At 44.0% G+C, this 13,019-nt stretch overlaps 1 protein-coding gene across 1 annotated transcript in view; it reads right to left on the bottom strand.

Moving 5' to 3' along the window:
* Window positions 1-3,061: 3,061 nt before the first annotated feature.
* The window catches only part of LOC134933252 (RUN and FYVE domain-containing protein 1-like), a 180,436-nt gene continuing 170,478 nt past the window's right edge, over window positions 3,062-13,019 (bottom strand). Inside the window, exon 18 of the mRNA XM_063928320.1 lies at window positions 3,062-6,770. Coding sequence (XP_063784390.1) covers window positions 6,627-6,770 — 144 coding nt within the window. The 3' untranslated portion in view covers window positions 3,062-6,626. The remainder of the gene's footprint in view (window positions 6,771-13,019) is intronic.

The raw sequence follows: 13,019 nt of genomic DNA, 5'->3' as shown, positions 1-13,019 counted from the left end.
GACCCTTCCTCCTCCATAGTCGTTTCGTTGGATGCCGCTAAGGCTTTTGACTCTGTGGAGTGGGAGTATTTATAGGAAGTTATGCGTAGATTTGGTATTGGCCCGAATTTTATTAAATATGTTCGGCTGATGTATTCCTCTCCCTCGGCAAGGGTGGCGGTTAATGGTTTCGTATCTCACTCCTTTCCCTTATCTAGAGGCACGCGACAAGGTTGTCCCCTGTCCCCTACCCTGTTTGCTATGGCCATCGAACCCCTTGCGTGTCTTCTGAGGGCAGATGCGGGAATCTATGGACTTAAAGTGGGTGCTCGGGAGGACAGGGTGGCCCTATATGCCGATGACGTTCTGATGTTTGTGGATCGCTATGCTGAGTCTATGCCTAGGATCTTGGAAATTATTGTTGGGTTCAGGCGATACTCTGGTCTCCTAATTGGGAGAAATCCTTTATTATCCCACTTAGGGGCGAAGTCCCTGTCACCCCGTTGGTGGCTCTTCCATTGAGGTGGGTGGAATCCTTCAAATATTTGGGTATTTGGGTGTCTAATGACCCTCAAAAATTCTCTTCTCTTAATATTACCCCTCAAATAATGTATCTCTGCGGCCGGGTGCAGACGTGGGGTAAGTTGCCTTTAACGGTCACGGGGAGGGTTAATATGGTTAAAATGGTCTTCCAGCCCAAACTTCTTTATGTTTTGCAGCAATCTCCTGTTTATATTCCACAGAAGATTTTTAAACAAATAGATGGGTTGCTTTCCTCCCTGGTGTGGGCCAGTAAATGAGCACGTTTAAAACTAGATACCATGACCAGATCACGAGAAATGGGGGGTCTGGCCCTCCCCAACTTCCGTTTCTACTATTACGCGGCGCAACTGACGCATATCTGGGAGTGGGTTAATGACCTCGATGCCCTGGCTCTGCACTCGCTGATGCTGCACTATGACTACCCGGGGGGCTCCCCACTACAGCTACTTCTTTGTGGTAGCGTTAAAATGTCCACATTACCACTTATTAAGCAATCCCTTCTAATATGGAAAATGGTGCATTCTGTGATGCGGGGCCATGGTGTTGATCCTGATACCCCCACTGGATAACATATACGGGTTACCGGAACTGTGTCATCTTCAGGTCCGAGAAGTTTGGGGAAAATGGGGAGTATCATCTTTGGGCCATTTATACAGCGATGGGATTCTTAATTCATTCCAACAACTTCAGCGCGCACACAACATTCCCTCAAGGTTCTTCTTTCGATTCCTACAGTTGAGACACGCGTTGGCAGCCCAGTTCCCAAATGGCCCTCCAGTCCTGGCTGACTCCCCGGTTAAATTAATGTTGCAGACGCTGGACTCGGGACATTTAGTCTCTAGGATATATGGTCGTATTCTGCAAATGCATCACAATGACCCTCTTACGGTTCTTTCTGGGTAGATGGGAGTCAGATGTGGGTATGCTATCGGACGATGCATGGAATACTGCTATGGGAGCCCATCGGATCTCCACTTCCTCTGTTAGATACCAGCAAATACAATTATACAATCTGCACAGGGTGTATATGACCCCGGTGAGGTTAGCGCACATTGGGGGTTCCCACAGCTCGCAATGCCCTAGGTGTGGAGCCGTGGATGCAGACTTCTGGCACTTACTGTGGTTGTGCCCTGGCGTGTCTTTGTTTTGGACGGCTGTTATACGTATCCTGTGTGATACAGGTATTCCCTCCTTCGTATGTACTCCTGCGCTCTGTACACTGCTGATTGTGGATGAGGAAGCTTTAGATCCGCCTAGTAGGCGATATGTTATTAATTTATGCGCCTTAGCTAGGGTTTGTATTGCCCGGCTAGGGCTGGCTAGTGAGGCCCCGGCATCTAGGGCGTGGATATCCCTGGTCAACGAAACAATTGCACATGAAAAATTTGTGTTTCTGGCTAGGAAGGTGGAGAGGAAATGGTCTACAATATGGGGCAGATGGATGGACTCTAAATATTACAAAGATAGGTAATGACTAGATCTGTATTCCTCCCCGTGTTTCAGTCTGGGATTTTGTGGGAGGTGGGCACCCCCGCGGCCGGTCTTGCCTTGCTATGATATATGTAACATACTGTGCCAATTCTGCTATGCTTATGAGTATAATGGAAGTGTTATGCTTAGGTTATGTTGACCTAGGACACCAGTGCTTTGTAATTATATGTTTTACGAGAAATAATACTTATTGGATGTATTATATGCTGTATACATGTACTGCTGTTTCTACACATGCTGTGTGTGGGTAATTTATGTGTGTTGTTTGTGTGAAGTGTTAACGCAAAATTGAAAAACTTCAATAAAAAACATTGAATTAAAAAAAAACACAGGTGCCTTGGTTTTTAACACAGGCTCTGCTGAATCCTCTAAGGATAGAATGGCTTCATTGCTTTAATTAACTCCCCTATGTTCCAGAGCTGAGACCTACCTCTATTCCGAATGATGAAGTAAATAAATTGAGCTTTCATCTTCCGATGAATCTGAACAATGTGTAACCTGTGAAGGTGAAGATTTACTTACCATTGGCTCTGACAAGCTGCTACTAGGAATGATACACCATAGGTGGGGATCTGCATGTAAAGGCTAATAGTGTAAGCCTATCCCTGGTACAGGAGTTTGGAGGAATCATCCGTTCAGCTTATTGGATAAAGTCTGTGCAAAGATAGCCCAAGGTGGATACATTTATACCTGAATCTGCCTTGTATTTTTGCTGAAGCTAAAACATTATGCACCCAAACCATCCTGAACCAGATCATGAGAGGATAATACAGCTTTGCAAAACAAACATGGTATGAATGTCCTCACCTTTCTCTTATACATGATACATAATCAGCACTTCCACAGTGTACTACACAATCTTGTGACTGTAATCACTTTAACCTTTTTTTAAAATGATATCCATCCGACCCTCTCATGCACCAGCATTGAAGATCTGCAAAACAAACTGACAGACATACAGTATAGTAAAGTCAGCATCATACTAGCAGTATATATGTTATACAATAGTATAATAAGCAATATGAGTACATCATCAACTACAATAACATTTTGAGTATGTAGGAGAACACATTTATTGAATCATGTTTTAACAGATCTAAAGTATTCAGACGCAATGCGAAAGAAACAACAGTAATAGTATACAGACTCATATGCAATAGGCACTTATCTAACTATTCGTACTTAAAAGGTAGATAGAGATTTAGTGCTGTATTACCCGTACACAGTAAAGTGGGATACAGGGGGACTCACCCCGCTTCCAAGATCGATCAAATATGTTAGCCTATGCTGCGACCGGGTCCCCTCGTGGTAGCGCTCAGTGAACACAGATGCACCGGTCATACAGCTGCCTATGCTGCAACCGGGTCCCCTCGTGGTAGTGTCTGGGATGGAAGCGAGGAAACAGTTCATGGTGGGAGACTCGACGGAAACTGGTCATGAACCGGGGGGGAGGGGCGATCAGGAGAGCGTTTGACTCCCCTCAGCTGACATCAACCCTAGGGATCGCGGCCTCATACTATTCCTGGAGCCTATAATCCCTAAGGCCTAGAGCTGGAGCACCTGGGGTGGCAGCCGCGTCAGCTACCGTTTGGTAGTCGCCTCCCAAAACAGTGTGGCTGTGTCCGTATTTCATCTAAGTGGAATCGATGCCTTACTTTCTCCCCGTGTTCCGGCCACAGCCTGGTAACGTCTGATGGACCTGCTAGTATATCCGGCACAGACGCCTGCCGAAACAGCACTGTACTCATGGGTAAGCATTGTCGCAACCCGGTGGAGAGTTGTTGGAGCGACTTTTTCTAAGGTACGTATAAGACGCTGTTTAGAAAGATCACACAAAATTTAGAAAGACTATAACAATAAAATAACAAAGCTTATGGCTGCTAAAAAGCAGCAGCCCTCTGGCCATGGTCCGGCTCCTGTCGCACCAAACAAAAAACTGATTTGCCTGAGCCAGGGATATATGGACAGGCCGGGCCAGTTGCATGCTGGGAGGCCAGAAAGCTTTGACCAATTGGTGCAAATTCGCTGTCGCTCCATCATATCCCCTTGTTATCCTGGGGATAACCTGTGGTCCCTGCCGGAGAAACTTACAATTGCTTCAGCAACTGTACGCTAGCTCCAAGATGTATGTTTATTTAATCTCTGAATCAGGCCCACTAACCATTAATTGGTGCAACGCGTTTCTTGAAACGGTGAAGATGCACTGGATGTGAGACATGGGGATGTTTGTGTATAATGCTGAACACATACAACCATATGGAACAGTGTAAAAAAAAAAAGTGGTCTTGTGTTTGTTCTGAAATGTTGGCTTCATCTGGGTAATTTGCTCAAAATAAAGACATGAAACCATTTCTTACTTGTGAGTGACAATTATTTATTCTAGTGCTGCCCATCCTGCGCTTATTACAAAAATATTTTGTGTAACAAAACCAGTGCGCACATGATTGTACAGTAACCTTAATTATTATTAATCACAGCCCCATGGGATTTGGGCTATAGACAGTTTGTGAAGGTAAAAAGTTACGGCAATATGCTGAACTGCATTATATTAGTCATTATAAGGGGGATTAGGTATGGTCAATGAAAAATACACAATCGAGCACTACTGCTTAAGGCACTGAGTGTCATCGTTCACGTCACAAGTCAAAAATAGATTCCACAGATATTTGCCCGAAAACAATCCAGAACGGGCCCCAGTGGAGCTGGAAGCTTCTTAGATAAGGACATTTGTTGACGCTTGCAGATTGACTACATATTGTCTGATTTGCCTGGAGTATTTGTGACACTGACTCAGTATTCCAGTATCAGTAGTTTCCGAGCCTTAGCTTGTTGCATTATTTTTGTACCTCAAACAATACAGTAACATTATTTTACCATATTTGAGCACAGACTGGCAATCTGCAACCTTTTCAACTCTTTGTTTATTTTTGAATTTAGTTTAATTTTTATCATAAGGAATGGCCAACAGTGAATTAAACCATTGATGGTACAAAACCATCAAGAGGGGGGAACCATCGATGGCTTTGCTCACTGATGTTCATCCCTGCTCTATTACTCACCAGGCCAATCAGAGGTGGAGGCGGGGCTTTGCAGACGGCACATTGGGGGCGGAGCTAGTCTCCATGTCCCTGTACTATGTAAAACTAAACATATCATGCACCTCTGTCCCATCGATGTCGGAGAACCATTGAGTCTCCGCTATTAGTGGCAAAACTATATGCGGTCGGTGGTTAACCCTTGCTAGTCAATGACCAGACTAGATGGGCCACGTGGTTCTTATCTGCCATAGAATTCTATGGTTTTATGTTTCTATACCCATTTAGCATTCATCTTAGCTGCTGTGCTCCCTTTTTCACGTTTATAATTGTATGTTGCATTAGATTAAAACATTAATATGCTTATGGTATGAACAGTAAGAAACGTTTTCACATTTAGAGAAAATTCTCTTACTTAGGGGTCTATTCTTGTAGCAGTGAAAAGCCCTATATCAGTGATTACAGGGCTTTTCACTGCTTTGTCCTATTCAGAAAATTGTTACCGTGGAGAAATCTCAGATTTCTCCAGCAGGTCCCCTGATTGATGTAGGCATCGCTTCCTCATACTGTAGTATGGGGAGAGCAATTCATAGAAGCATAAAACATTTGTCATCTCAGGATGGCCTAAGGAGGCTTGTACGGGGAGTAGAGCAGTGAAGATGGCCGTCTCCCTGCCTTCTGCCTGCCCCTTCTGTGATAGCAAATGAGACCAGGTCTCCTCCTCCTCACTGCCCCCTCGCTCTGCTCCTACCCCCGCTGCCACTATAGTAAAGTGACCGGACAGATACATAAACCTGAGTCACCTCCACCTGACTGCCAGTGCTGCACTGATATGAGGTGGCCAGCGCATGCGCAGAAGGTAGAGCCTTACCAAATCCAGAGGATCGCCGGAGCCCTGGTTCCCAGATCGCATTGCAGGAAGGGTAATTATACATGATTTTAAACTAAACAAAGCTATATCACATCAAAGTGATACAATATGCAGCAAAAAGTTAACATATTTTTACACAGATAGACCTCTTAATACTATTCAGTGATACCCGGAGATTAGCAGAGAATCTGTGTAGCGAATGGAAAAAGCAGTGTAGCACAAAGGAAATGTACTATGTTCTGGCAGATAAGTTAAATAAAGCCCACAACAAATGGAAAATAAAGCCACATACATTCTCATTCATCAGTAGACAAATTTCTATTTTTTTCCTTTTGTGATATCAAATAATGTTTTGTAACAAATGTGATCAGAATTTTACTTTTTAAGTGATGTAAAAACAAGGTAATATTCTCTATGTATCTTACGAACAGTTCAGATGGTTTTAAAAGCATGTCAGAAATATAAGGTACAGAAATTGAATGATTTATCACTATTAGTACAAACATACAGAAAATATTTTGAGCTGCGTAGTAGTAAAATTGATTATTAACTTCATTGCTTGTGATTATTAATTTTATGAATACAGTAACAGAAAAATACACATTTATATAATATTCTTAACAAGCAAAAATAATTATTTATACGTAGAAAATTGATTCCCCCCACACTGTTTAAAAAGAAAAACAATTGCGAAGCCAGATGGAATCTCAAGAACAATTTGAGGAACATCTTTGGAGCAGTAAGTTATGGCAAGTGTCGCACACCCGGACAGGCTTTGGGTATGATGGCAGTGAGAGTTCATTACTGGAACAGGTGTTGCAGAAGATATCGCCACAGTTTCGACAATGATGCTGCAAAGTAAAGAAAACTTTATTTACGGAAGCAAAGTAACTTTCTTATTTATTATCAGTTATTTATATAGCGCACACATATTCTGCAGCGCTTTACAGTGAATATCTATGGGGCAGATGTATTAACCTGGAGAAGGCATAAGGAAGTGATAAACCAGTGATATGGGCAAGGTGATAAAGGCACCAGCGAATCAGCTCCAATATGTAAATTAACAGTTAGGATCTGATTGGCTAGTGCCATTATCACCTTGCACATATCACTGGTTTATCACTTCCTTATGCCTTCTCCAGGTTAATACATCTGCCTCTATATTCCCTACCACATGTGCACGCACACACATTCACGCAAGGGTTAATTTTGTTGGGAGCCAATTAACCTACCATTATATTTTTGGATTGTGGGAGGAAACCAACATAAGTACGGGGAGAAAACACAAACTCCACACAGTTAGGGCCATGGTGGGAATGGAACCCATGACCTCAGTGCTGTGAGGCAGTAATGCTAACAGCTACACCATCCGTACTGCCCACATACCCCCAGGCCAATAGTAGTTACCAGCCTGATATCTCTATCACTGTTGATAACTCAGCAATCATCCATACCCCACAAGCTCGCTGTCTAGGTGTCATTCTTGACTCTGATCTTTCCTTTGTTCCCCACATTCAATCTGCCTCAAAATCATATTACATACATCTAAGAAACATATCCAAAATACGACCATATCTTACACAAGACACAGCAAAAACTCTAATCCATGCTCTCATTATCCCCCGCATTGATTATTGTAATAGTCTCCTGACTGGTTGTGGCTCAACCTTTTTCTTTTGCCATAATGATCCTGATTTCCAATGCACAATAGAGGCTACCATTATTTTGGACCTTAATGACGTTGTTAGTACATGGTAACATGAACTGTTGCATTCTCATGGATATAAAACAGACTCATGCAATTGCTTCATCCACTTTGTGTATGTAACACGTTATCTGTACATTACCTGCCGAAAATGGTACATTGTGGTGATTCAGTTGCATACTTGACCAATTTGCGATTCGGGCTCTTAAGCCCCGTACACAAGGGGAGAGATGTGTGCTGGGCGATGTAGCACAGCGATCTAGCACACATCTCTCCCCCGCTCAGCACATAGTGCGATGTGTGCGGAGCAAGGAAAGAGGCTGGGAGGGGTGCTCATTTCACCCAGCGTTGAAATGAGCGACATGCTAGATTGTGCCTGCATGCAGGCCAATTTAGTAGCAGCGATAACAATGCACGGGACTGCGCATCGCTATGGGGCATACACATGGAGAGATCCGTGCTTAACTTCTAAGCAATCTAGTCAGATTGTGTGTACCCCCCTTTACACTGCATCTAGATAGTAATGGGGGTCAGTGAGGGTGTATAGACAGATTTGTGGGCTATGCAGAGAGGGTTACAGATAGATCTCTTGCACCAGACTGTTGCAAGTGATTTCTGATAACGACAATGTCTATGAAACCAAGCCGGGTCTTGAGGTGGCCGATATCTCATCTACCCTGTTGCCGTACCACAGATAAACTAATTAGTTATGCCACCACACTCCTGGCTTTCTGCAGCTTTTGGGTTACAGACATCTTCTAATGACATTAGAATATCTCATTATTTTATTGTTAAACTGGTGAAACATAAAATAAAGGATAGTGAAAAAGAAGAGAACAAACGTACAATAAAATGATCCAACATTAACTGTTGTCTATCGTTTTTTTAAAATCAATTCAGTGCGAGCACAGCAGCTATTATCTTCCACAAACTATCTTGTTGCTCTTATATTCCACTAAGGCCATATGCCTATTAGTGACTTCCGTGTTTGCATAAGGGGTAATAGTTGTTGTAATTAGTTCTCGTGTGACAGATTGATACACAAACTCTTAAGGGGGGTACACACGTAGCGATGTTCAGCTAATTTCTAAGCAATCTGACTAGATTGCTTAGAAATTAGCTGAACATCGCTCCGTGTGTAGGGGTGCCGGCGACAGCAATGCGCGGCCCCGTGCGTCGCTATCGCCGGTGCTAGTTTGGCCTGCATGCACAATCTAGCAGGTCGCGCATTTCACCGCTGGGTGAAATGAGTGGCCCCCTGTGTCCGTCCCCCCTTGCTCAGCACATCGCGCTGCGCTGAGTGGGGGGAGAGATGTGTGCTGCTCAGCACACATCTCTGGGAAATCTCCCTGTCCGTACGGCCCTTTACAGTATCGGAAGTGTTCTATTATCACAAACACTGTATCTCTCAATGTCTGATATCATTATAGGCTATTTGAGTGGCAGTATCTATAGTCACAGTCAGGTAATATAGCTGCTATTCGATGATATCTAGGATACTATAAGCCCACTTTATTTCAGTAACAACTCCAGTGAGTCAGGGTCGGATTAAAGGCCACATGGGCCTGGAGCTGAAAATATTCAGGGGCCTATTGTGAGAAACGGGGGAGGTGTGATCAGTGCTGTGTGGGTGTGTCCAGAGCCATGTGGGCGTGTACACCCCTACACTATCAGCTCCAATGTCTCCCTAAATATGTAAAATTATTTTAAAAAATGCATAATTTTGTGAGAAAAATAGAAATTCAATCTTAATAATTATCATTTACCGACGACCATGTGGCCAGCTGGTGGCTAGTGACCATCATGCTGCCATGATGATGGGCCTGTTTATATGTGGAAGCTTGGAGCTGTAGATCCATCCGCCCCATTGTTAATCTGGCCCTGCAGTGAGTGAGTATATACTAGTCAGCTGTTTTTAATTATTGCAGTCTATACATTCGGATTACAGCTGTACTGATGGCAGCAATCATGTAATCATGTCAATGTATAGACTGCAATAATTAAAAACAGCTGACTAGTATATACTCACTCACTGGAGTTGTTACTGAAATAAAGTGATCTTACAGTATCCTAGATATCATCATATAGCAGCTATATTACCTGACTGTGACTATAGATACTGCCACTAAAAGCCACTCAAATAACCTATAAATGATATGAGACATTGAGAGATACAGTGTGTGATAACAGAACATTTTAGATACTGTAAGGGTTTGTGTATGAATCTGTCACACCAGAATCAATTGCAACAACTATTACCCCTTATGCAAACTGAAGGTCACTAATAGGCATATGGCCTTAGTGGAATATAAGAGCAACAAGATAGTTTGTGAAAGATAATAGCCACTATGCTCGCACTGAATTGATTTAAAAATAAAAAAAATGACAGACAACAGTTAATGTTAGATAACTTTATCGTACACACTTTTTCACTTCTTTTCACTATTCTTTATTTTATATTTCCCAATTTTAACAATTAAATAATGAGATATTTTAATGCATACCAATAAAGTGCTAAACTTTTAAGAAAAATTGTTTGAGTCCCAGTGCACTCTGGTAAACTACTTACTTTCTTCTACTGTTATATTGTGATGTTCAAAATCGTCTCTGAAGGAACTCCAGAATGTTTATTGGGAGGAGTGATTCCTCCTTGGTCCATCGACCCTGATAAAGAGTGTTGCTCCAACACCGCACCCCATCCCCTCAGACTGGCATCTGTTGTAAGCAGGACCCAGTCAGGGATCCGGAAGGGACGGCCCCTGCTCAATTGCTGGTCCTGTAACCAGCAGGTCAGCGACAGACAAACCTCCGAAGTCAAAGTGATCATGTGAGATCTGATCCGATGACGTAGGCCATCCCACTTGGAAAGAATTAACCTCTGCAGAGGGCGGGAATGAAATTGAGCGTACTCTACCATGTTGAATACCATTACCATCAGGCCAAGAACTTGCATCACCGAGTGTATCGACACTCTGGGGCGACAAAGGAAGCATCTTCTCCTGTCTTGAAGCCTCAGGACTTTTACTGGAGACAGAAACAGTCGCTGACTGTGTGTGTCCAGGAGTGCCCCCAGGTGCACCATGCTCTGAGCTGGGACCAGCGAGGATTTCTTCCAATTGATGAGCCACCCGTGGGCTTGTAGGAAGCTTACCGTCAGTTGCAGATGACTGAGAAGGACATCTTGGGAATTTGCCAGAATCAGCAAGTCATCCAGATACGACAGGATCCTGACTCCCTGGCGACGGAGATGGGCCTTGGTGAATATCCGAGGAGCCGTAGCCAGTCCAAATGGCAGCGCATGGAATTGATAGTGTAGGTCGCCAATAGCAAACTGCAGATACTGCTGATGCAACATGGCAATAGGTATATGCAGGTACGCATCCTGTATATCCAGGGATGTCATATAATCTCCGGGTTCCATAGCCAGTACAATTGAGCGCAGTGTTTCCATACGGAACTTGGACACTCTAAGAAACTTGTTCAGTGATTGGAGGTTGAGTATAGGCCAGAAAAACTCATTGGGTTTCAGAACTAGAAACAGGGTCTAGTAGTAACCTCTGCCTCTCTGGGACTGGGGTACCGTCACAACCACTCCTATCGGGAGGGAACTCAACCTTTTGCAGATCTTGCACCTTTAACGGATCAGAAGGGATAACCATGGTGCAAAACCGACGAGGGGAACGTCTCTTAAAGGAAAATTCGTACCCGTGAAAGACAACTTCCTGCGACGCCTTGGCTGCCAACACACCCGCCTCAGAGGACGCCTCCTGAATGTAATAGGCAATGGTGGTAATGTGAGACAGATATTGTCTGGCATTGTCAGATATATCCTCGGGCAGCTCTTCCTCTAATACCTGAACCCAAGCTTCAATACCTTTTGCAGCCCAAGAAGCTGCAATAGTGGGTCTATGTACAGCACCTGTAAGGGAGTAAATAAGAATTTACTTACCGATAATTCTATTTCTCATAGTCCGTAGTGGATGCTGGGAACTCCGTAAGGACCATGGGGAATAGCGGCTCCGCAGCAGACTGGGCACAAAAAGTAAAAGCTTTAGACTAGCTGGTGTGCACTGGCTCCTCCCCCTATGACCCTCCTCCAAGCCTCAGTTAAGATACTGTGCCCGGACGAGCGTACATAATAAGGAAGGATCTTGAATCCCGGGTAAGACTCATACCAGCCACACCAATCACACCGTACAACTCGTGATCTGAACCCAGTTAACAGTATGATAACCGTAGGAGCCTCTGAAAAGATGGCTTCCAACAATAAACAACACGATTTGTTTGTAACAATAACTATATACAAGTATTGCAGACAATCCGCACTTGGGATGGGCGCCCAGCATCCACTACGGACTATGAGAAATAGAATTATCGGTAAGTAAATTCTTATTTTCTCTGACGTCCTAGTGGATGCTGGGAACTCCGTAAGGACCATGGGGATTATACCAAAGCTCCCAAACGGGCGGGAGAGTGCGGATGACTCTGCAGCACCGAATGAGAGAACTCCAGGTCCTCCTCAGCCAGGGTATCAAATTTGTAGAATTTAGCAAACGTGTTTGCCCCTGACCAAGTAGCTGCTCGGCAAAGTTGTAAAGCCGAGACCCCTCGGGCAGCCGCCCAAGATGAGCCCACCTTCCGTGTGGAATGGGCTTTTACAGATTTTGGCTGTGGCAGGCCTGCCACAGAATGTGCAAGTTGAACTGTACTACAAATCCAACGAGCAATCGTCTGCTTAGAAGCAGGAGCACCCAGCTTGTTGGGTGCATACAGTATAAACAGCGAGTCAGATTTTCTGACTCCAGCCGTCCTGGAAACATATATTTTCAGGGCCCTGACTACGTCCAGCAACTTGGAGTCCTCCAAGTCCCTAGTAGCCACAGGAACCACAATAGGTTGATTCATGTGAAACGCTGAAACCACCTTAGGGAGAAATTGAGGACGAGTCCTCAATTCCGCCCTATCCGAATGAAATATCAGGTAAGGGCTTTTATAGGATAAAGCCGCCAATTCTGATACGCGCCTGGCTGAAGCCAGGGCCAACAGCATTACCACTTTCCATGTGAGATATTTCAAATCCACTGTGGCAAGTGGTTCAAACCAATGTGATTTTAGGAACCCTAAAACTACATTGAGATCCCAAGGTGCCACTGGAGGCACAAAAGGAGGCTGTATATGCAGTACCCCTTTGACAAACGTCTGAACTTCAGGCACTGAAGCCAGTTCTTTCTGGAAGAAGATCGACAGGGCCGAAATTTGAACCTTAATGGATCCTAATTTTAGGCCCATAGACAATCCTGCTTGCAGGAAATGTAGGAAACGACCCAGTTGAAATTCCTCCGTAGGGGCCTTCTTGGCCTCACACCACGCAACATATTTTCGCCAAATGCGATGA

This window comes from Pseudophryne corroboree, chromosome 6 (genome assembly GCF_028390025.1).
Source record: "Pseudophryne corroboree isolate aPseCor3 chromosome 6, aPseCor3.hap2, whole genome shotgun sequence".
NCBI lineage: Eukaryota > Metazoa > Chordata > Amphibia > Anura > Myobatrachidae > Pseudophryne > Pseudophryne corroboree.
This window is presented reverse-complemented; position numbering and strand designations above follow the sequence as displayed.